Raw genomic sequence first — 25,665 nt, forward strand, 5'->3', positions numbered from 1 at the left:
AGACACTAGGAACAGATCCAAGAGTACTGACGGCTAGTTCAAGGCCACTAACAACTAATAAAATAATCATGCATATAAGACTAGTTTGATAGCTACTCGAATTAAAACAACAGAAATTTTAAACAAATCAAATATGCTGCTTTATGCAGCTTTGATTGTCACTCATGCATAACTTAGTTTCAATATTTTAAAAAGGCAATGAAACAGGAAAAAAATATTAAGATTATTATTTCCAAAAATCTTACTCGGCATGGTTCACCTGTCATGGTAATGTATCGGTTTGATTGACAGCTTAGCTTGTTCATCAGTGCCATGTGACAGTCAATTTCTAAAGTTTATGCGCTGATCGTGGTAAAAGGGTCCAACAATCTTAGAATAAAGCCATGCTTCGTTAACATAAATGTTAGAGATATTATAACCCATTCAGCGTAATTTGATACCGTACATTGTATTTGATAACTTACATGTCGGCTTGGATTTTTTTGTCGAAACGCCGAACTTTTCCCTTCAAGAGACATCCTTCTTTTTTCAGAGTAATTACCTGTCCCCAGCGATGCTTCGAGGGGGTAATAGTAACACAATGATACCTTCAATTCCTCTGTCTGTCCGTTCGTAACACTTCTGTTGGCACTCTTGAACCTACATTTGTGGATCCTTTAAGGAATTATAAACATGAAACATGGCAAATGTATAACACAGCGATATGTTGTTTTTTTGTTTTTTTTTCCATAATGAACTTTCCAAAGAAAATGAAATTGAGAATTGAAATGGAAAATGTGCCAAAGAGAAGACAACCCAACCATAGAGCAGACAACAGCCAAATGCCATCAATTGGTCTTCAATGCAGCGAGAAACTCCCCCAAACGGAGGCGTCCTTCAGCTGGCCAAGTTTTCAAACTACTTTTCTTGATAGGTTATGGCACACACGACACAGATCATTCATTGAAAAAAAGGAAAAGCTGGGTTATCAATAAGACAAAAGAAAAGTAAAGCCCTTACTCATTTTAAAGGCAATCAAATAAAATAACTCCCAAAACGATCTGATGATCAAATAATCCGGGTATTTTGATATGCCCAAATATTAGAAAAACATTACAGCCTTTATGTATATATATTCACCTAATTTACTGAACTTGTACAAGGTCCTTTATCTTTGATAAAATTTATCCTTTTTAGAATATATATGTTAAAAAAGCTCATTTTCCCGTATACTCTTTGAACGCCATGTTAACAATTTGGTTGACCACAGAAACTCGTTTAGCACGAAAACATGAAACATTTGTAACTGTATATATTGAGAACCGCAGTGTCACCCCCTTTCAATTTTCCCATAAGAAATGCATTAAAAATAATTATTCGACGTCCTTCAAATTCTCGCCCGCAAATTATCATTATTCCAGCCAGAAAATTTCAAAGTATATACCTGTGGCCCATGCGAACACAATTTGGCCTTTTTGTATAAGACAAGTGTATACTCCGAGTCTCGCTCGTGGAATACGCTATATCAAATAAATTTAAACTAAACGGACAAGTGTATACTCCGAGTCTCGCTCGTGGAATACGTTATATCAAATAAATTTGAACTAAACGGAGAAAGGGAGACAAACACAATTTTATAACGACCAAGTTAAGGTGTATTACGTAAGTCAAAATATACGATTTTTGTTTAATTCAGAAGTTGAATGGTCAACGGGAGATAACAATGAACATATTTTTGAAATGTTAAGGTTTGTTACGTTTAAGTACGTCAAAAACTTAAAATTCTCTACTAAGACATCACACAGAACATTGAGTATAATGATATAATTATATGAACGTGATGTTCCATTGTGATCTTGAATACTAACAGTCATTCAATCTATAGGAATTTCATATACTTTCCTTTTATGGAAGCGGGGCAACTATATGGAGGTATAAAGATCAATATCATTACATAGCGCAAGACAAGTACTACTGTTTCTAGAATAAAATTCATCGGGTATCAATTTTATGGTAAAATTTTAGAAAAGACAAGAGTTTTCAAAACGTAAAGTGAAGAACAATCGAGATCTATTTTAGAAAATAACCCTTTATTGTTTTACTATGGTACAAATGTAGCTTCAATGCTCCTTACATTCACATTTTTGAAACAAAATGTTGAATACTGGTAGTTCATTACCTTACCATTTTAGACCTTTTTGTTTGGACTGACCAAGGACGTATATTAGAAATCAGAAAGTAGAGATCTTATAGTACTCGCAGTTATTGAAACTAGTTCAAAGCCATTAAAAACGTAATAAAAAATATACATCTAAGATAACACACATCCAACATCCAATGGATTTAGTATAGAGACGTTATATAAAAAACATGATCTTGTGCAATATCCAAAACATTGGCATCGACATATCGTTGAACCGTGATTGTGCATTTGTTTGTAACAATGATAATTAGTACGGTTTCAATTTACTGGTAACAAAATCAGTATACCAACAAAAACATTATTCAAAGATTTGATTTCAGTGTTGAATCGGTAACCTATACGAATAATTTTATTTAAAGGATCGTATGTTTACGCGGATGGTATCTTAATTTCCGGGCTCGGTTTACAGAATCATTTTAAAATGTAAGATCTGCTATTGCGTTTTAAATATGTTTTATACAAGTACTTGCAGATCAAATACGATAATTACGGGGTTAAAAAATTCCATATTGGAAGAAAGCTACCGAAAATTTGTTGCCATTAGTTATGAAAATAAACTCATCATAGATACCAGGACTACATTTTGTATATACGCCAGACGCGCGTTTCGTCTACAAAAGACTCATCAGTGACGCTCGAATCCAAAAAAGTTAAAAAAAAAAAAAAAAAAAAAAAAAGCCAAATAAAGTACAAAGTTGAAGAGCATTGAGATCCAAAATTCCTAAAAGTGTTGCAAAATACAGCTAAGGTAATCTATGCCTGAGGTAGAAAAGCCTTATTATTTCAAAAAAGTTTTAAAATTTTGTAAACAGTTAATTTATAAATATAACAATATCAATGATAATTCATGTCAGCACAAAAAGTCACGAAACTGTTCAGAGTTTGTTTCCTTAGGTTTGTATCATTTTCGTCGTCCGATCTTTTTAATACACAGCAGAACCAAAGTTGTCCTATTTAAATGGGTTCATATGAACTCTTTAAGAAGACGTTTCCACGAAAACCTTTTTTAGAGAAACAAAAAGACAGTCCTGCACTAAATTCAGTACAATAAGTTCGCTTTATACACAACTAAAAGTTTTATGAAGAATGACAGTTTTTTTGGTTTATAGTTTTATTATCAAATAACTCATAATATGTATACTTCAAATGAAACCTTCATTGATAAAGCATGGATTTTAAACTGTTGATAGGCTACTTTTTTCTGCTTTTGCAGCGTTTCTGTTATAGTATCACTCTTTGTTAGGGCGAGGGTCTGCTCGATGTGGAAGAAGTTAAGACTACTGTTAAAAATATAAACTTTTCCATTGTCCTCAGTGGTCTGGAATAATATCAATCTTAATATAATTTGACCCAACGGTGATGTGACAATCAGTTATACTTTTCATTTATAAGTCAACTTCTCGTACTCTATGCATAACCAGTATTCAAACTATTTAGTGGGTTAATATACTCATCATAGATACCAGGACTAAAATTGTGTACGCCAGATGGGTGTTAAAAACATACAAAGACACAATAACATAACAATGTGAAGACTATTCGCAATTCCTAAAAGTACGTTGACCTATAATAGTTTGCTTTAACAAATTTTGACTTGGATGGAGAGTTGTCTCATTGCCACTCATACCATATCTTCTAATATCTACAGCCACGGTAATATAATATTTTCCTGGGGTAGAAAATGATAAGTATTTCGAAAAAAATCAGTTTTGTTGACAGTTGATTCATGTTATTACGGCCATATCAATGATACCTCATTGCTTAGGTAATATATTCCCACGCATAGGAAGCGAGGTGGTGAATCAAATATTTTTGTAATACAAATATCAAAGTTGTCTTATATCGGAGCCTTCCAGAGGCGGATTTAGGGGGAGGGGGCAGGGGGCCCGGGCCCCCCCCCTTTTGAGAAAAAAATTTGGTTGCTTATATAGGGAATCACTGAAGCGTGACGAGATCGGGCCCCCTCTTAGCGCAGCCAGTGGGCCCCCACTTATGAAAATTTCTGTATCCGCCACTGCCTTCTATAGCTTATTTCACGGCATTTTGACAAATAAATGCCAAAAACTACGTCATTTGGTCTGTGGTAGATATTTGTCTCATAGACAATAATACCTAATTTTATTTCGTTTTTATAGCTGGAAGAATTTTACAATCATGGCTGCTAAGAACAATACAACAATTTTATAAAGACAAGTGAGAAAAACTCGATACCAAAAAGAAAAAACCAATTACAATTTGTAATGTTATATAATATACTTAAATATTTGTTTTGAATAGAGATATATCGTATTACACACGTTCAGTGTTAGAATCTTTATATATACAACGCATTAGCAACATATATTACTTGTGTGTATGAAATCATATAAAAGGGAAAAAGAACAAACTTCTAGCATGATTGAAATATTGGTATTAATTTGATTGGATAATCCCAGTAGTGCATTACAGCTATGTAATATTTAAAAGTAATTGAACGTATCTTAGTCACATATGTATGGACAGGATCTTTTGTGCGTATATTGAATATCTTAAACATGGTAACTTTTTTCTTCAAAATTTGACTTTCATACCTAAAGGCGTCATGTTGAAGGCCGAACCCTTGACCTACAGTGGTTTACTTTTACAAATTCTTACTTGGATAGAGAGTTGTCTCATTGGCACTCATTCCACTTCTTCCTATATCTATCAAAGTTAAAAGAAATATCTTCTTTATTTTGAACAAACAGTACAGGTTAAGAATGCGTTATTCTTATACGGTGGACACCTCAGTGTCCCACAAACAGCTTTTACAGGAACAAATAACTTTCCATCTTCGTTGGCTTGTCCACCTTCTAAGGCGATAGGACTGTAATCAACGCAAACATATTCGGAAGCTGCAACAATTCCATGCCCGTCATCGCCTCCAGCAGCGAGTCTTCCATAATATTCTCGTTTCCATGTCCAAGGGCATTCCGATTTCCCTGGTATCATCATAATAGAGGATGCTTTGGTAGCTCTACATACAGCGCATGGGACATCCTTCTGAAACATGTTTTGACCGAAATAATTATCTTCGTACTCTGCGCCATACATAGTACTCATATGACCATATGGACTCATAGATACGTCTCCATTATAAAAGTCTGGGTCGTGTGGTAGGCATACGTAATTTACTGCTGCTCCGTCCTGGGCAAATGGACCTCCTCCAGCAAACCCTGAGAACATACGAGATATGTGAAACAGAATTTAAAGTCAGTTTATTTAGAAATAAACCTTAAAAAAAAAAAAACATGTGACATATGTGTGACAATATATATCTTCAGTTTAAAAAAAAAAAAATCTTGAAAACAACGATCTCTTTAATATTATTAATAAAAATACAACTAGTCGATTTCACCATTGAATTTTAATTTACACAACACTTTAATGATTAAAGTAAGATATAGTTTTGACGAAAAAGAACGTCGGCCTACATTTATAAATGATTTTTGTCCTCTTTTTTTTTCACCACCATTTTACAGCTTATAATACTGTTTTAATGATACGTAAGTAATAAAATATAAAAATGTTTTAACGTTAATTATGTCTGTCTGTTACCGGATCATAAAGATTTGATGTACCTTAGTTATACCTCCTTTATATCAAAACGTGTTTCCTTTACTGTGATACATTTCATGTTTGTTTGAAAGGGAACATAGTTAATCACCAAACCACACGAACTACTCTTATTCAAGGTCAGTTTATAATTTTTCGGGGCACTGACCTTCATAAACTAAATATTTCTCATTCTGAGTTAACGTAAATAAAAGTCTTTAGTTTATTCTTTAAAATTTAGTAGAGACACAATTAGTCTTAATACCTTCATATACTAAATCCGTGCCATTTCCTGTACAGTCCTTTCTCCCCCATCGTGTATAAATCGCACCAGCTGCTTCTGAAAATACAGATACAACAGATATCAACATTTTTCATTCAAAAACGAGTTTGACACAATTGATGACGGCTAGTGATACAAGTCAATGAAAGATAACTTATACATGATCACTATTAGTATCTTTCTACTTGTAAAATTGGCTTCTAAGTTAATGATAAAAAAAAAACAGACGGCCTATGTGGCATCAATTTCATGAAAAAGCACAACATACGTGTTATCGTTCTGTAAATATCCACATACCTTAATTATCAAGATTCTATTGGCTCTTTTGTACTCAAAATTATCAGTCAAAAAGTGTTCTACCGTGATAACCAGTCATTCAGCTTGCATTTGAAACCCAAATTATCAAATGCATACTGAATGGGTTTTTGTCATTGTTGGAGGTCGTACTGTTGCCTATAATTGCTTACAGCCACTTCATGTGCACTTTGGGAATAGTTGTATGTCTCATTGGCAATCATACTACTTATCCTTATTTGCATAATGTATAAATTTTGAAAGTTTTACTTATACGTCGGAACTATTGTGTTGTGAATGTGTACTTTCTGACCGGGGCAGTATTAGTGGTGATACCCCCTTTACCAATTGTTCTTTGTAATACTTAAATTGAATTCATACAAAAGTTGGTAAACCGTTTAATGTACAGAAGATTTAAATATAGGATTCCATTTATCACACACACAAACAAACAAACGAACAAAAAGTCTATCACCACTATACCTTTGGCAGATAATAAAGACAACAACGATTGAATCTGGTTATGCTGTCCTTGAACAGTCTGCTTCAGAGTGTCAACATCATTTGCCAGTTGTTGAATGTCAATGTCATCAACTAGGAGTCTTTTGCTCTTTGTATTTCCATAACAAGTCACAGTGACACAGGACAAAATTATACAAATGTAGACGATACTCTTACTTTGGAACATTTTAATCTTATCAATTATTATGAACAGACAAAGGTCAAATATTAGCGTGATAAGATTGTAAAACCGCACGATGTTATTACTGTTCTTACATCATGTGTTCTTAGCGGTAGCTCGAGACCAAAGACTGGAAACCGTAAAATATAAATATTCCCGTGCTGAAGAAACAAATAAAACCCCAAAATCAAGTATAAATAGAAAAAGATGTCGGGTATACGTCAATATGACGGAAAACCAACAAAACAAATTTATTCGACACAACTACACAGGTAAAATAGCTACGGATGTTTCACGGCCGTGGTAATAAACGTCCGTAAAACATCCGTAATACGGATGTATTACGGATGAAACGGTTACGTCCGTAAAACATCTGTAAAAATACATCCGTAAAACGTACGTGTAAAAACTGACGTAAAACGGATTGTCCGTTTCACGGACGTATCTTAAACATACGTATTACGGACGTTTCTACAACATCCGTATTACGGCTGTATCATATTCAAAGATGTAAAAGTACCATGCATGATATACGCACGACTGCTTATACATGTATAAAGTAAAATTCTTAACTTGCTTTCAACATTCTGCATGCCAGACATACATATGTATAGTGAATCTCTGCTTCAAGGCTATAACTTTAAATATTTGCATACTATGAGTACATACATGACATACATGTACTAATGTAATTTTTTATTTTTAAAATAATTAACTTTTGTTCAATATGAACATCCATTCGCAACTACTCTATATTTTAAGCCTAGATTTAGCGTACCGATTATCAATAAGCACTGTTAATGTCAGAATTTCTCTCCCATCAGCCCAAAGAGTCAATGAAAAATATGTAAAATGTAAAATAAAAAAAATCCCTACCTATCCTATTTTTTCAAAGATGTAATAGCTGAATAGCATGAACACAGATATTATTTTATTTGACCGAATTGAAAAAAAAAGAAATTGAAAAAAATCTTTCCATATTTTTTTCTAAAGGTTGTAATTACAATTAAGTTGAATTATAAATACAAAGAGTGCTTGGCAGTGGCAGATCCAGGGGGTCCGGGGGTTGGAACCCCCCCCCCCCCTTTTTTTTTGGCCGATCAATGCATTTGAATTGGGACATATAGTTGGAACCGCTCCCCCCCTCTTTTTGAAATGGCTGGATCCGCCCCTGCTTGGTGTCTTTCAAACAACCAACTAGTCATGCTAATGGTGGATGGTTAAATAATTGCCATGAATGCAGTAATAAAACAATATAAAACATCTAACATTTAACCTTTTTTGCAATGCTTGAGCAAAAATGACTGTAGTCTATGACTTATGACTATGTATATATTGTACAAGGCTGAATTAAAATTACCTCATACCAGGTTTCACCAATGGCAATAGACCTGACTGTTGTCTAATATATACTTGATTGTTGATCATTCTGATTATCTGTCCAAGTACAAAACTATGCTAACAAGAAATTGCACATGAGCATATAGAAAGTACCTGAAAAGTTTCAGATTGTTTAATGTCTGAACTGCTGAAGTAGTTTCTACTGTTCAATGAGGATCATAAGATGCAGGGGGAAGGAAAGTTTAACACTCTTATCGTGTTTTAATCACAACAACCAATGCAATAGTCACATGGTCACCGTGTTACCTTTCCTCGTCGTACTACAGTACATGATATATAAGCCATGGAGATGTTATATTAAAGCCCGAATGTATATGTTAAAGTAGTCTCAGAATCAATGTATGTAGAATAATGCCCAGGGCCGTAACTAGGGTTCTAATTCAGGGGAGGCAAGGGTTTGGGGGACGCCGATTTTTTTTCTCTCAGTAAAATAGCTAGAAATGACCCGTTTTCCTTCAATTTCCTTACTCTAAGAGACATCAGTATTGCTTGAATTTAGGCAAAAACAAGCTGAGATTGCTGTTCGGGATGAGCCAAGGCTCCATCTTGAAGGTTGTAATTTGGCCTATAATTATTAACATTAAATACATTGTGACCACGGATTTTTCAGTTTCTTTATATGGCTAAAAATTACCCGTTTTTCTTCGATTTCCTTACTTTAAGAAACATCAGTAAAATGGAAGCAATTTTTATGCAAACAATTATTACCTGTATAACTATTTCAAGATATTTTGTTTTAGAAATCAAACTGGTAAGTTAAAAAAACCATATAACGCAACTTAGATCATGGAACGCAAGATAAATTTTTTATCGAGGACCATGAATTTCAATATTGTTGAAAGCTCAACAGACATGTATATAACTAAAAACAGGGACTTTAAATACAGTCTAGTATATACTTAGTATAGAAATTCCATGCTACAACGAATGGGGGTGTTTAGCTACTAAGGCATGGACCATAATGTTCTCGTACGATCGGGAGAAGCGGTTAAAACAGCTGATTCAGCCGGTAACAATTCCCGATATCATAAAAGATTCACAATTTAAAGGGAACTCCCTCTGCTCAATTGAGCCCCTAAATAAATGTGAATAGTTAAGTTTTATTCAAAAATATGTGTTCTGAAACGGTTCACTTTCGAGTCAAAAATCCGGAAAATGACGCATATATCACGTATCATGATAACACTGTTAAAACTGTAAACTTGTGTTGTTTATAAAATAAATTCAAGTTCTTGGTGTACATATTGTCAATATTGCACTTTATTACTTAAAAAAAAAAATTTTAGTGTAGAAAATTCAGTGGAGGCAGTTGCCTCCCCTGCCTCATAGGTAGTTACGGCCCTGATGCCGGTAACATTAAAATGTTATCATACATTTATCCTCCTTTGGTGTGGAATAAGAGCAAATTACCTGCTTCTATTTTATTTGTGTTTCAAGCAAGCATTTATGAAATCAGTACTATGGGAAGAAAGGGGTACTATTTAAAGTATTTTTAGGCAAGACAGAAAATTACAGTACAGGGCCTTTTGCTGTAGGTCTATTGTTAACGATGAAATTGGAAAGAGGATACCAATTACGAGGGGGGGCAAGGGGTTTAACTGTTATGCTGTTATGGGACAATTTAATTCTTGGGCTTATTTGATATGCTTTATCTAAATATGTACTTTGATTTTTGATTATGGGCCCAGTTTTCAAGTTGGTCCAAATCAGGATTCCATATCAAGTATTGTGCAATAGCAAGAAATTTTCAATTGCACAGTATTGCACAATAGCAAGAAATATCTAATTGCACAATATTGTGCAATAGCAATTAATTTTCAATTGGAGTTATCTTTCTTTGTATAGAATAGAAGTTGATAATATATGTTGGAAATTTGCCAGACATGACTGTGATGTCATTTTCTATTTTTATTTGCCAATAACTTTATGTAAATAACTTCATTGGAAATTTGCCAATATAAAATGTTGCTGATGAAGCTTTTTTTCCTTATCTTATCTAAAATGTTTTTAGATAATGTATGTTGGACATTTGCCAGACATGACTATGATGTCATTTTCTATTTTTATTTGCCAATAACTTTATGTAAATAACTTCATTGGAAATTTGCCAATATAAAATGTTGCTGATGGAGTTTTTTTTATTGTTTTATACAATAAACAATGTATATTCACTTTTACTACCAACCAATCTTTACCATTCAGTGATAACAAGCACTTTATTTGACATTTAATATTTTATGATGTATTTAAAAGAGTAGTTATTGTTGCAAACTCCATTAGAAATTTGAATTGATATCAGTTTTGGAAAAAGGGAAACGGGGATGTGAAAAAAAAGGGGGGGGGGGGGGTTAAATTTTTCTCATTTCAGATTTCATAAATAAAAAGAAAATTTCTTCAAACATTTTTTTGAGAGGATTAATATTCAACAGCAAAGTGAATTGCTCAAAGGCAAAAAAAATATTTTAAGTTCATTAGACCACATTCATTCTGTGTCAGAAACCTATGCTGTATCAACTATTTAATTTTAGATTTAAAAAGTTTGATGAAGAAATCTTTAATTGATTTATAAAATCTTGACATTTGTTTTGTGTAAAAAAAAAACCATGTTATGTCAAAAATATGATCACAATCCAAATTCAGAGCTGTATCACGCTTGAATGTTTTGTCCATACTTGCCCCAACTGTTCAGGGTTCGACCTCTGCGGTCGTATAAAGCTGCGCCCTGCGGAGCACCTGGTTAGATAATAAAGGACATACAATGTAGATGTCCATATCGACAGGAAATTAAGATTCAATTTTTTTTCTAGGAGTTAAGCCCCTTTGAACTTATTTGCTTTAATGTACTACTTCAACAGTTTGTTATTGTAACTCCCCTGAATCCACACATCAGAATTTCATGAGACTTTGTAGATAATAAGGACATACTATGTAGATGTGCATATCGACAGGAAATTACAATTCATTTTTTTTTTCTAGGAGTTATGCCCCTTTGAACTTATTTGCTTTATTACTACTTCAACAGTTTGTCATTGCAACTCCTGAATCCACACAACAGAATTTCATGAAACTTTGTAGATAATAAGGACATACTATGTAGACAGGAAATTATGATTCAATTGAAGTTTATCAATTGCCAAGGTACATTGAAAGGTTGTTCTTTTATTAAAATTTGCACATATATAGGATTCTTTTATAAGCTTAAACTTGATCTTCTTTCTGTTGTTAGCTTACATTTTGTTTCAATTTACGTAAAAGTAAAAGTATATAGGAAAGGTATAAATTAGTGAGCATCTGTTCATACTACATGTAGTTTTTGTCTGGACTTCTTGATTAATTTATATATATATACAATTTTAGCTTGTTACCAAATGGAAGGAAAGGACATTATTGGCAAGGATTGATATTACTGGTGAACATGTATGTCATGTAGGTGTGAATGCCCTGCAAAACAAACCTGATATCAAAGTAAGTTCATCTGTAGAATTGCAGTTAATTTAAATAATTTTATGTTATCTACCTAAAACTGTTTCAAGTTTAATTGTACATGCACACTGTTGCTTATTTTTCTCACTTTCTGATTCAATGCATGCATTAAGCCTTACTCTGCTTGCCTCCTTCTGCTCCATACACACACACTTGAGATGTCAGAAATTCAGACTATCATAGCATTTACATTACAAACTTACCTAGTCAGACTGGCCTATATTATGTATTGATAAGTTAACGTTGTTATCTTTTAGAAAACATAAAATATTTGCCACTGGACATTCAAATAAGCAAAAAAAAACCGACCAGTTAATGATTTTGCATTAACAGAATGAATTTGCAAACATATAGCAATTAGCTTATGTAATTCATGGAAATTAGATTTATATTCTTTATGAATATTTTATTTCAGTTACCATCACAGTGAACATGGTGAAGAATAACCAATACCATGAATACAGGACATAGAAGACTACCTGACAACTTAGGAATTTTACAAAAAATAGAACGTTTAAATTTACAAAGAAGACATTTATTTACATTCATAGACTTGGAAAGTAAAGAAATTATAATGTGAATATAAATCCTTGGAAATAAAATTTTTAACTTTGAAGAAGATTGAAGATTATGTTTGTTCTAAGAAAGTTTGAAGAAAAAGGATACATTCAAAACTGTAAAAAGGAAACATTACAGTATTCTCAATTTATACTCTTGAGATCAATTACTCTTGATATATAATTAAAAGGACTTATAAAAGTAAGGACATTTGGTTGAATTGCCAATGAGAAAAATATCCACCAGAGTTCACATGATGTGATAGTGAGCTATTATAGGTCACCATATGTCCTCCAACAATGAAATAAAATGAACTATATAGTGTGTTGTGAAAGGGTTTCGACATGACAAATAGAGAAAACTAATAGCCTTATTTTATCAAGTTAATACATGAAAGCAAAATATGAACCAAAGACCACCACTGAAATACTTCTGATTATTGTTGATTTACTCTTGAAATATCATGTAAAATGTTTAAAAAGATATCATCAATATTCAACTTGTTAAACAACAAGTCACTGTATGACAGTGTGTTCTTTGACAAAATCCTTGTATGTGTATTGCATCAGAATATTTTTTTTAAGATAGAACACTAGGAGACTATATACATGATATAAGGAAATGCAAATAAAAAGTATCACCTTAAAAAAAAGTATAGCATTTTATCATTGACAGTTCCATCAAAAGTTTCAGCAATACATTGCAACTGTTACATAAAAATCAAACTATACTATATACTATAATAAGTGTGTTATATATACTACAATAAGTGTGTTATATACTATAATATATATATATTATAATGCATAATTATAATAGACGTTATTCGTCCGTGGTACAAAACATCCGTATTACGGACGTGGTACTAAACGTCCGTATTACGGACGTGGTACTTTTAAATATCCGTATTGATTACGGACGTTTTATGGACGTTTTACGGATGGGAAGCAACGGACGTTTTACGTCCGTGGTACTATTCGTCCGTAGACGTGCCGTATAATACGGACGTATTACGGATTTTTTACGGACGTTAAACGTCCGTAGCTATTTTACCTGTGTATATATAGCAGTTGTGAATAATTTAAACATAGAACATAAGCCATCATAAGGCTGCAATTTCCAATTGTCCAATAATAAATTTGAAAGACGAAGGACAACCACTGACGTCAAAAATGAAAATTAAACATTATAAAGTGTATGCGTTCGAAGAACTTTTTGGATCAACGTTCATCAAATCATTACGCTTTAAACCAAAGACATATAAGTACTAAAGCACGTCGAGGGACTTTTTTGTCCTAAAAGGACTTAAAATGATGCCAACTCCATATAAAGTTAACCTTGCCTGGCTGATTAAAAGCCGGTTTCTCTGGGCTTTTAGTAATAAATAACTAAAACTTCTGACTAGGGTTCTGTGACTTCTATTCATACTAACGAAGTTCTATAATGGATATGTAAATAAAGCCCTGCAAAATATAAATGTACTTATAAGTTACAGATAGATAAATCTGTTTACTAAGTAATAATAATTAAAACTAATGTTCGTAATTCATTATCATGCAAACTTATTTAGCTGCGTACATATGTATCTGATCCCAAAAATATATAATGTGGATACCATAGCAATTACTTGCCTCAATTACAGTTTAAGTTATTATAGTACATGTTCTCATATGCTGTCTCTTACCAAAGTCTAATGAACAATACTTGTGTTGATAATATAAACTACACAAAACGTAAGCTGCGTGCTTGTTAAGGGGGTAGACCTTGGTTCAGGGAGATAACTCTTTAAATCAGTTAAGCGTTTGTAAAAGTCAAGTTCATCAATGTTTTTTAAGCATTTACCTGAATCAGATTAAAAATAATCTATGTAACCTAGAAGCTTAGAATATGTTTTTGAAAATGGTTGACACAAACGTACTGATGATTTTAAGAGTTATTTCCCTTAACCTAGGCCTACCTCCTTAAATCAAGAAGCAACTAATCACAAAAAGTAACAATAAAAGCAAAGCAAATTTTAAAAACTAAAGCTAAGCGAAACAAGAATACAAATACACTTAGCTTACCTCACATATCGTGCAAGTGGCACATTTCCATATAAACCATTATATTACAAACACTACATCTTTGGTAACTAAGGTTTAAATATACCTGTAATAACGACAATACCTGAATTACAGGTTATTGACTTGAGTTAGGCACACACATAGGTAATGTGGAGGGTAAAATATGTTAGCGGGTATCCAACCCTCTCCCTAGTTATCAATTGTATGCAAATTTGGTTTATTCAATTAACAGTTCATCTCCTTGGATTTGAGTGACCTGGTTGTGTCCTTTTTAGAGGAAATTTGAGTCTGGATAATGTGTATTGCTTTTATGTTTTCGTGTTTTTTTTTGTTACATAATTGTTTGTTTTGTGGTGATTATAATTATAACACAATGTTTATTTTTATACGCCCGTCGTCTTTTAGACGGGACGTATTATACAAATATAGCCTTTGTATGAGGTCGATACAAGGATATATTGACCTGAAAGAAGCATATATACTGAGGACGAAGTCCGAGGTCGATATACTTCTTTGGGTCGATATATCCTGTATTGACCTCATACAAAGGCTATATTTGTTATATTATTAATTTCCGACCATGTTTGCATCAAAATCGTCATTTAGGTTTGTTGGAACTTTATAGATATTACAATGTCTCCTTGACAATAACAACATATTAGTTGTTATTTCATTTACTTTTTTTTTGACATCTTATGTATTTGAGAGATTTTTTTTTCGTCAAAAAATCGATCACAGATATCATTTGTTTCAAAACGTTAAACATTATTCTGAAATTCATTACATGACGTCACAAAGTATATCGGTATTTAGATATTCTAAAAATAACCGTGCAATATGCTTTTTGCCGGTCAATATGCTTTTTGCTATCCGCCGTTTTGAATTTCTCTCTACCTTCGAAAATATAGTTTAACATGTGACTCTCCCTAAACGAATCAAATTTGTTAAAATATACGAATTAATAATATATATTTCTATCATGGCAGATATAGAGACGATGGATTCATAATATATGATGGAACATCAGATGAAATTATAGATTTTTTTTCGTCTAGCAAATGATTATAACCCCTTATTAAAGTTCACCTATGAAATCAAAACCGCTAAAATGTCAATCTTGGATGTTGATGTAATTAAAGGTCAAAGATTTACAACATATGGCATTCTTGACCTCGAAATACATTTTAAAGAAACAAATTCTTATCTGTTTCTGCACAGAAATAGCTGTCACTCACAGCATGCATTCAGATGATTTATTAAAGGTGAAGCAATACGGCAAATTAGAAATACAAGTGACCATAACAAATTAATAAACAATCTAACTAATTTCAAAGTGAAATTCTTAGATAGGGGTTATGATAACATTGAAATAGATGATAGTATTACTGATGCTTTATCAATTGACCGTACTGATTTATTACAACAAAACAAATCTAAAGAGAAGCAAAGTATTCCGTTAGTTTTAATAACTAAATATAATCCATATATACGTAAAATAAAGAAACGTATACTAAAACACTGTCATTTATTACAGTTCGACGAAGATTGTGTACAAATATTCAATACAGCACCAATAGTTGCGTAAAGCAAACATAAAAGTGTTGGAGATATGCTTAGTAGATCAAAGTTAAAGACTGTAACATAAAATTGACAGTTGGACCCCTGATGCTGACAGATCTGTCATAATAACTAGATCTATTGAAGAAGAATTAAAATATGAATATATCAATATAAACATGAATAATTTTCATATTTGATTATATTCAAATAATGCATCTTAAAATGATTATCCCAAGCTTAACTGCCGAAACACGAAATTAGTAGTGTCGGGTCCTATCATGCAATATGGGATGCGTGGTTACATGGGTGTTTTATTATAACAAAATGTGTTATTTCATTTTGCATCTAAAATTATCTTTCCAGTTTCAATAAGACTGCATATTTTAGATTTTATTCAAATAAATTTCTATTATTTCATTAGACCATTTAAAATTGAATTAAATTAATAAAAATATTTTCTCAATTTCTATCTAAAATATTGACGGATTTTCATCACGACCCGTATATCATTACGTATATCATTATGAAGCACGTAATTCTTTCTATTACTGCTAGCCCTATATTCGTAGATGACAAACCTAAATGACTAAATGACAACCTCAAATGACTATAAGCGGTGCGTTTGAATTTAAAGATTTGGTATTAATGATGATACACATTTTCCTTCTGCTTAATTGTAGTCCATATCAAAGTTAAAAAAAATTTGCCTCTTCACGACAGAAAAACAAACTTATTGTCCATACAAGAAAAATCATCCTGGTCCGCGTGGACTAGATGCAAATGCAAAATGCAAAATATATTGACGATTATCGGCTTGTTGCATCTGTACTTGCAAGTTAAGTGTATACTGCTAATTTTGTAAAATCTCTATAAATAAGAAATGTTGGCTTTTCTCCGACTTTCAATATATTTGGTTCGATTCAACACACTCAAATTTGTATATTCAAACAGAAGTTAATTATATAATGATGAATAAGTTTGAATTAAATTAGCTGTTCTATAATTTTAGAGCAATGTTGACAATAAACACATAGCAATGAATAATGCTATGATTTGGTTAAGTTGTTTGTATTCGAAATACTAAGGATTTTTTTTTATCCCAAACATAAGTTACCTTAGCCGTATTTGGCACAACCTTTTTTTAATTTTGGGTCCTCCATGCTCTTCAACTTTGTACTTGTTTGCAATTGGCTTTCTAACTATTTTTATCTGAGCGTCACTGATGAGTCTTATGTAGACGAAACGCGCTTCTGGCGTTTCAATTTGTAAGCCTGGTACCTTTGATAACTAGTTTCCAGTACCATTCAGTGGATAATGTCGTGGCAAAATATTTCTTCCAGTGCAAACGCGTACAGAAGAACTATGATTTGTTACGTTCTCTACGTGGACGATATTGATACTCAAGACATAACTAGCTTCTACACTGTTATTTTGAAGAAGAAAAAACATTGCAATTTTTTCTCCAATATATAATTTTGAGGTTAGACGATAGCTCCATACTTAATATCAATGATTAGGATTTAACTCAAAAGAATAAAATGATATGGTATCACGATGTTTTTCTCATTTTCTTTGATAAGTTTAATTTGTATTTTAAAAAGAGGCGAAAGAAGATACTTTAGGAATATTTAAACTCATAAGTAGAAAACAAACTGACATTGCCATGGAAAAAAAACAACAACGACAAGACAAAACTGATAAAGTCCGTTAAAATTTTAATCTTCACCACACATTATTGGGAAGCTGACATTATCTCTTTTCTCGTAAAGCTTTGTTCTTAACCGACCACAATTCTCAATTTTGGATGTAAATTCAAGATATAAGGCAGACTTAAATGTATCTGTTGTAACCTTTATTTCTAGTTTGATGAGATAGATGCATTCAACATAGTCATCAACATTGAAATATATAGTGAAAGGAAATCATCTATATACATAAAATGATATAAACAAGTCTAAATTGAAAACAACGTTCAAACCTATGATTGCGTTTGATAAAAACAGCAATTTTTATACATGCGCATTTAACAAATTTCGTTGTAGATGGTTCTAAATACAGCACAAATCACATTTTCCAATAGACCAAAAGAGCGAAAAAATATATTTTAACAAAACACATTTGACTATTAAGTCGAACAACTGATGTTCTTAAACCCTGCTGACTGCCATTGACGATTGCCAAATAAATTGATCACAAGGTGTAACAAAATGGATCTCTATGAAATAGGATATGTATATAAAATTTCCTTTAAAAAAATAATATATATTAGACAGTAGAAATCTTTCTTTTGGTCAGACATTCTTTTTCCAAAGAATGATAACTTTAAATTATTACAATTTCATAACTCATGTTTATTACTTTTATTTACTATATTACACAAATAATAATGATTACAACATTTTCAAATATATACGTTATCGACAAAATCATTCCAATTTACGACATTGAAACTAATATTTGCCATATTTAACGCATAATAACAACTCAAAAACGTACTATTATGATGTTTAATGTATTATTAAAAATAACGCCGACATTTAATTCAGTTTCTATTTACAATTTCTTCATTCACATTTGCAAAATTTTAAATCAGTTTTACCCCTTTTCTGCTGATAATAACGATCATAAACTCGTGATAACTGATATAAAACATGTTGAATTAGGTCCATATTACGTTAACGACACTCAAGATCTTTGAAACGATTTCTTAATCATTGTTGCACATTGCATGGTTGAATGACGTACCGATTTTGTATTTATCATTTAAGACTTCAGAGCACATAATTCATACAATACACCAATTTTGTCTAAAGTGGTATAGATATGTTAGACACAAGGTGAACAATAGTTACTTCACTTTTGTCATCTGTTTGAGATCTAAGTGCATAAATTCCTTCTTCAATCGGCCAAATTCGACTCGTTATACTGACCGCAAGACATAAGAAAAAATATTACTATTTCTTCAATGTGGCGTTCACTTATTGTCAATTATGTCTCCCGTTTAAGATCAGATAGCACTAAGACACGAAGAGTGAAAAAGTCGAATTACTATCCCCAATAATCTGGAATGACCTATGATCTCCTATCATTGTCTGAACCCAATAGCTTACATTCATTTCGGCTTTCTACGGATCGAGAATGGTGTGGATAGGTCGGCCAAGCACCCAGAAAGTTAGATTACACCCGTGACTATATCATGACAGTTTCTGTTGTAACATTACAAAATTGTGACAATGTTCTATATTTTCTGAACAGTGGAAAGTGGAATGGACATGATCTGGAGAAATTCGGTTGTTTCCTGAACAGGCGGTTAGTCAAATAAGACAATCAATCATATGCCGTTCCACAATACTGACCAAGGTAATATTACTGAAATTCAAATTACGTCATATCGAGATATATCTACATACCATGCATTAAAGCAACACTCTATAGATATAGGAAGATGTGGTATGAGTGCCAATGAGACAACTCTCCATCCAAATAACAATTTATAAAAGTAAACCACTAGTTCATATATACGGATTTGAAACGATAGAACCATAAATAAAAGACTCAGATATACATAGTCTTCATGAATAACGTAGTCAATTCAAATTGTGGGAAACAGTGTCATGGCAGTGTTAATTAAATCAAACTATGTTATAATCAAGTGGTAGTGATATTGTCATATCACCAATGAAGACGTCATTGTGCGCCAAATTTCCTCTGTATTGAATTCTTTCATTCTGTCCTTGTTCACAAATTCTGTAATGACAAGAAAGTTATCAGCTTCACATAAAAAATGTGGTGTACAATGAATTTTGCCTGTTTTTCTTTATTCTTTTATTTAAGAACCCTATTATTTTACTCCTTTTTTTCATTTCTGACCTTTTTTTTTCTTTTCATTATTTTTGCTCATTTGTCTTGAAATGTTGTGTTTTGTATACTTTGTTTGTCGAGTTGTCGTTTCTCGTTATTGTCCCATGGCCTTGTCAGTGTCTGTGTCGTCGAATAGATATCGGACTTTTCTTTTTATTAAACCAATGTTCATTTGTAAATATAAAAACCAGTTTCACTGATATTTGTAAAAAATATATGACATAATACAAATAAACAATACCTGACGCCGGATGAAGTGCTGCTATGTTTAAATTCCTGTAATTGACATTCATCTACAATTGGTTTTACTTTATTTTTTCTAGAAAACAACCTCATAGCTGCCTTTCTAAACTTGCAACTCAGTAAGGCACACACTGTCGGATTAAGCAATGTGCTACTTTTTGCCAGCATAGTTGGTATTACAAGCGTCCATGGATGTAATCCATTTGAAAACATACTATAAATTGATACTATGGCATATGGGGTCCACGCTATCAGAAACACAGCTATCATTGCTAATGAGGTCTGCAAATACAACAGAGATTTGAATACTATTTGTTTGTTTAACATGTAAAAGTTAACATAGTTATAGTCAATCCGAATTATTTTGCAAAGAATTCCGCTGAAATCGATGCAGATTACGTCTTAAAATTGCAGTGATGTAAGATTTGTATTTTTGATTCACTTCGTGTTGAAGGCCTCACTGTGATTGTGAGATGTAGAACAGCAAAAAAAGAACTGTTCCTTCGATTATGGTTAGAAGTACTATGACATATATTCGTTTCGTGTACACAATCAGTTGTGTCAAATACATTTTTAAGAGCAAAAATATCGATTTCATCAGCAAATTAAAACATAACTAAATTTGTATTCTTTTCATACGGGATTAATAAATAATCATCCACATTCATTTTCTTCATATATAGAACTAGACTCCTCACTATCCTGCTGCCTGTTGATACTTTTTTTTTTTGGTATTGCATGAGTCATGTCTTCTTTGACTGTCCATGACGTTAAAATACTAAATCCTTGGGATGTGTTTTAGTTGATTTTAGTTTCTGAAGCATGATTTCTATTTATTAATTGTTTTTGGATATTAGCTAGTATCAGTAACTACCAGAACTCTCAAATCGTATTTTCTTGTTAATTTGAGATGTTGGTACAATTCTTAATGCTTTTTGTCATTTAATTATGGCTTATTTAAAATTACATTTCGTCTCTTTATTTGTAATTTAATTATATCACCTTGGTTAATTGATCTATTGAAAAACATATGAAAAAATATTCCGAAGTTGGCTTGTTTTCGAATTTGTTTCCAAGCATGAATTAAAAGACAACTTGATTAATCAATGTTCGAATCTCTTCTATCCAGTCAAAATATAAACAAAAGGATTGAAAAGAAACTTGAAAAAAACCTGACTTTGCTGGAAATCATTCAATTCGATTGAGGAAAAATTCGGCAATCCTCGGTAGAATCCGACGTTGAGACGAATGGAAAAATTGTACTTTCGAGGATATTTGATGTCGTGTATATGACAAAGTCTGCATACAAGCCAATAAAAAATTTGTACTTTGTTGAGTATTTATATTTGTAATTTACCTTTACCTACAAAATCCAAAAAACTTTATATAATAAGAATAATCATAAAGCAATAGAATGTTCAAATTTATTACATAAGGATAATCGCTGCTAAAAATAACCCAAAAAAACATGATTTCTAAATTACTGTTATAAATTGCGGGAAATGATTCTCTCATATTTTATATATATTTATCATTGGCATTCAAAATCTTGAAAAAAAAACAACACGGATTTTATAAGATGTTCACACTTTGAACTATATGTAATGAAATTATGAAATGAAAAGAAGGGGTAAGAGGGTAAAAATTTTAACAGCAATGAATGGATAAAACAAGAGTATTCCGAATATATGACAATAAATTAAATACAAGATTGGTGAACATATTTATAATAGTGTCATACTAACCATTGTCACTGCCAATGATGTTGACACTCTGTGATACCATCGGACTTTTTCGACTGATACTATTTGATCGTTTAAAGGTGTAGAAGCTACAGCTTTTAATTCTTGGATGATAAAATAGTAACAGTAGGTAAATATAAACAAATGAACACCATAACAGGTCAGTGTAATGATGCAGTTATATGTTATTACTGATGCTGAGTGTCCGGTCCAGTCGATACTGCATGAGGTTCCGAAGGCTTCCTGTTTGTATGAACTCCATCCAAACAGTGGTGCAGTGGTATGCAGCAAAGAATGAGACCATATTGCTACTAAAATCACATATTTAGACCTTGGTTTCATCAAATAATATTCTGGAAAAAAATTACCTAATCGTATACAGTTTACCGTTAATTTCTTGTAATTCTATTAGCACTTTTTAGTATCAGTATTTGATTGATCTATAGATTTTTATTATTTCTATCTGTTTATAACAATACATGAAACTCTTTGTTTGTGAGTTTAAAAGTATCACGCTGAAGAATTCTTAAAATGGTCTAGAGGTTGGAAAATAATATTTTATGATGTTGAAGGAAGTATTTAACGACCTTTAATGGCTACACAGTCCTTGCAGTGTCAGTTATTGAATGCCACATTTCTTATAGCCATGAAGTTTGTAAATGACAACAGTTAATGTCTGGTCAATTTTTATTGTATATATTTGAATAAAATTGTATGAGGAGTATAAACGTAGTTCAACACTGAGGTTTTGGGTACGAGCCCCGTACATATAACATTTTATAATAAGATTTGTTGTATAGTTAGCTACAACTGTCATTTGTATAAGAGTCATTTATAGTTTCGTTGTATTGACAAAACTTAGTAAGCAACCCAAACAGACACAAAGACTCTAATATAGATTAGACCGTTGGTTTTCCCGTTTGAATGGTTTTACACTAGTAATTTTTTGGGCCCTTTATAGCTTGCTGTTCGGTTTGAGACAAGGCTCCGTGTTGAAGACCGTTATTTGACCTATATAATGGTTTACTTATTTTTAATTGTTACATGGATGGAGAGTTGTGCCATTGGCATTTATACCACATCTTCCTATAATCATATTAAATATGTTAAAATCACAATAATCAAACTTACCGTACTGAGGTTTACATACAATGATGTATCGACACATAGAAATGGCAGCCAACGTATTCATATCATTTTGTGCTAATGTGAAACACCAAAATGCAGAAAATGTACACCATGCATCCGACCATATCCACCTTTAAGATATTTAAACAGCAAAGTAAACCCTAAATATATGGTATTTTCTTCTATAGTTCAAATATTGCAATCTGCCTTTTAAGTTCCGTCAAATATTTAGTGATATTTTTTTTTCGATGGCTTTTGTTCTGGTGTAAGTAAATGAATATTTAACATCCTGTTATATATAATTATTTCCTTAGTCCAATATTAATTTAAGTCAGTCTTTTATACATTGCATTTGTTGGTGTAAGTTTATTGCAGTTCTGAGAAAAAAGAATGTTACGCCTTATTTATTCAAATGTCAACCACTATGTATCACTTACAGACAACACATTCAGATTTCATTGAATGAAAACAATTTGATATTCATTTTTTTTCTATTATTATAAACCCAATTAAACAGTTTGTACTGGCAATTTGAATGCATTAATTTTATAAATCAGGTTAAAGCCGTATCCCCTCTCATATCCTAGTTTTCCAAAAGTATATCTAACAGAAATGATAATAAGGCAAACAAAAGATAAATCATACTTGGAAAACCCGTTGATTTTATCAATCGTTTTGCGTTTGAGACCAGAAATGCATTTAAATTTAACAAAGACGATGTCTTGAGTAGGTAAAAAGCATAACTTTAAAATATTACCTGTAATAGAATGTGGTAGAGGCCCACAGTGGGTAGGCAACCGCGGACAGTAATAGATCGGACACTGATATGTTCAGTAGCAGAATATTGTGTACAGCATGGTAGTTAGGATTCCCTTTCACCAATACAATGATTACAAAAATATTAAACAAAACAGATAGCGCTCCTACAAAATAGAACAATTGATAAATAGTGACATGCAAGAGTTTGTGTGGAATGTGGTTATTCAATTTGTCAGTTGAGGCAAAAATAAAAGTTTTACGTTTTTGGTTTTTGTTTTTTTTAATTTTATTTGGTATCTTGTTGACCAGGACAACACATTTTCTTTTATCGATAATTAATCGAAGAATGTGATATTGCATTGCTGGTTTCTGAGTGAAGGCCCTTGCTTTCAATAATACATACGAAAAGAACAAAATGTACCCCTCGTCTGACCGCATGATAAGTATGGCTGTCAGTTACAAGGTACATATACAATGTAACATTTAGTAGTAATTTTTAAAAATCGTAACATGTAGTTCTGTCGATTTATGTATACAAGTATACGTCAGGATTTGTAGATACTGTGGAGTAACAATCTATATATTTTATATTATAATTAGATTCTCAATTTCTGTTCACATTGCATGTACGATAAGTTAAAAGTAGTTAATGATATAATAAACACAAAAAAATGATTGAAGGTGAGTTTCTATTCATCCTTTTTCTGGATTTACCTTTATCAGGAACTTTCACGTTTGATTTGAGCGGCGTCGGATAGAAATCGACCTCATCCAAATAAATATAACATCTGTTTACTTATTTCGGCTGGAAAAATTTCTATGGGCAGCCTATAACTATTTCCAAAATGAAATGATAAAAGAACCTTACAAAACAGACCAATATTCATCTTTTATTTCGTATCTGAATATTCCAAAATCCATCGAACACTTATACATGTACATGTTTACGTGGACTTGCATAAGGTCGATTTCTATCCGTCTCAGCTCATTTGTTACTGTTCAGCGCAGTGCATTATCCTATGCGCCCTATATTCCCCCCTGTAACCATGTAGATTGAAATATCTCTGTTATTTAACAACATATATTGAAGCTGCATACAACCATTACTTACCTAAGACTACAAGATAAACACCAATGCACATATACTCGGCTTCTGTCAGTATGCCTTCGTTAGGTAGATACACAGCTGTTACATTCGACATCTATAACGGAAAATAAATTAATCTAATTTGAAAATATAGTACATAATAGGTCACAGATATGCTAGTTGTTATATAAAAGTTCGTTTCTATGAACTTTGTATTGTTGTTTCATTTTTTGTTGCACTTCTGTGTTCTGTTATTTCGTTGCTTTCCTTTTAAAGTTGATTTGTTTGCCACGGTTTAAGGTTGTAACCAGGATTCGCTTTCTCTCAATCGACTTATGACCTTTGAACAGCGGTATACTACTGATGCCTTAATATAACTTGAAATTGTTTAAAATGAAACGATATATCACATTTCATATCCGTATCTATTTCTGTAATTATAAAGACGGTTATAATATTGATTATTTCTATTGAAGTGATATTGTTTGGATTATCAAAAAAAAAAACGAAGTGATGAAAGTGCCGTAGAAAAGCTGTTACTTTCATATGACTCGGATTGTCAAAACAGAACAGTTCTGATAATGCCGTAAAAAAAGCTGTTAATCCTATATAGCTCGGATTGTCATAAAAAGATGATAGTGCTGTAGAAAATATGTAAATATGATATGGCTCGGTTTGTCATCAGCTGTAAATTTAAATATGGCTAAGATTGTCATAAAAAGTGAAGATCGTGCCGTAGGAAAGCTGTGAAACTTATATTGCTTTG

The 25,665-nt window shown here is 32.2% G+C and overlaps 2 protein-coding genes across 2 annotated transcripts; both read right to left on the minus strand.

Annotated features, from left to right (window-relative positions):
* Nucleotides 1–4,873: 4,873 nt before the first annotated feature.
* LOC139527970 (short-chain collagen C4-like) lies at nucleotides 4,874–7,037 on the minus strand. The gene is made up of 3 exons (XM_071323713.1): nucleotides 6,816–7,037; nucleotides 6,021–6,095; nucleotides 4,874–5,376 (listed from the first exon to the last, which is right to left on the minus strand). Exons 1-3 carry the CDS (start codon nucleotides 7,018–7,020, stop codon nucleotides 4,892–4,894), a joined length of 765 nt encoding a protein of 254 aa, XP_071179814.1. The 5' UTR covers nucleotides 7,021–7,037; the 3' UTR covers nucleotides 4,874–4,891.
* Nucleotides 7,038–19,711: 12,674 nt separating this feature from the next.
* LOC139526515 (rhodopsin, G0-coupled-like) lies at nucleotides 19,712–25,014 on the minus strand. Its single transcript, XM_071321669.1, has 7 exons — nucleotides 24,924–25,014; nucleotides 23,811–23,976; nucleotides 23,057–23,184; nucleotides 21,929–22,278; nucleotides 21,541–21,546; nucleotides 20,182–20,465; nucleotides 19,712–19,826 (listed from the first exon to the last, which is right to left on the minus strand). Exons 1-7 carry the CDS (start codon nucleotides 25,012–25,014, stop codon nucleotides 19,712–19,714), a joined length of 1,140 nt encoding a protein of 379 aa, XP_071177770.1.
* Between the last annotated feature and the right edge of the window lie 651 nt (nucleotides 25,015–25,665).

This window comes from Mytilus edulis, chromosome 6 (genome assembly GCF_963676685.1).
Source record: "Mytilus edulis chromosome 6, xbMytEdul2.2, whole genome shotgun sequence".
Classification (NCBI taxonomy): domain Eukaryota; kingdom Metazoa; phylum Mollusca; class Bivalvia; order Mytilida; family Mytilidae; genus Mytilus; species Mytilus edulis.

Bases quoted from the DNA above. Each gene is read 5' to 3' on its own strand.
- LOC139527970 (XM_071323713.1), bottom strand. From the start codon at position 7,020: ATGTTCCAAAGTAAGAGTATCGTCTACATTTGTATAATTTTGTCCTGT. The intron at 6,096-6,815 runs GTATAGTGGTGA...CTGTATTTTCAG, and splicing joins GTCTTTATTATCTGCCAAAG to AAGCAGCTGGTGCGATTTAT. The intron at 5,377-6,020 runs GTATTAAGACTA...GTATGTTCTCAG, and splicing joins CACGGATTTAGTATATGAAG to GGTTTGCTGGAGGAGGTCCA.
- LOC139526515 (XM_071321669.1), bottom strand. From the start codon at position 25,014: ATGTCGAATGTAACAGCTGTGTATCTACCTAACGAAGGCATACTGACA. The intron at 23,185-23,810 runs GTAATATTTTAA...AATATCTTAAAG, and splicing joins TCTACCACATTCTATTACAG to GTGGATATGGTCGGATGCAT. The intron at 22,279-23,056 runs GTAAGTTTGATT...ATTTTTTTCCAG, and splicing joins TGTATGTAAACCTCAGTACG to AATATTATTTGATGAAACCA.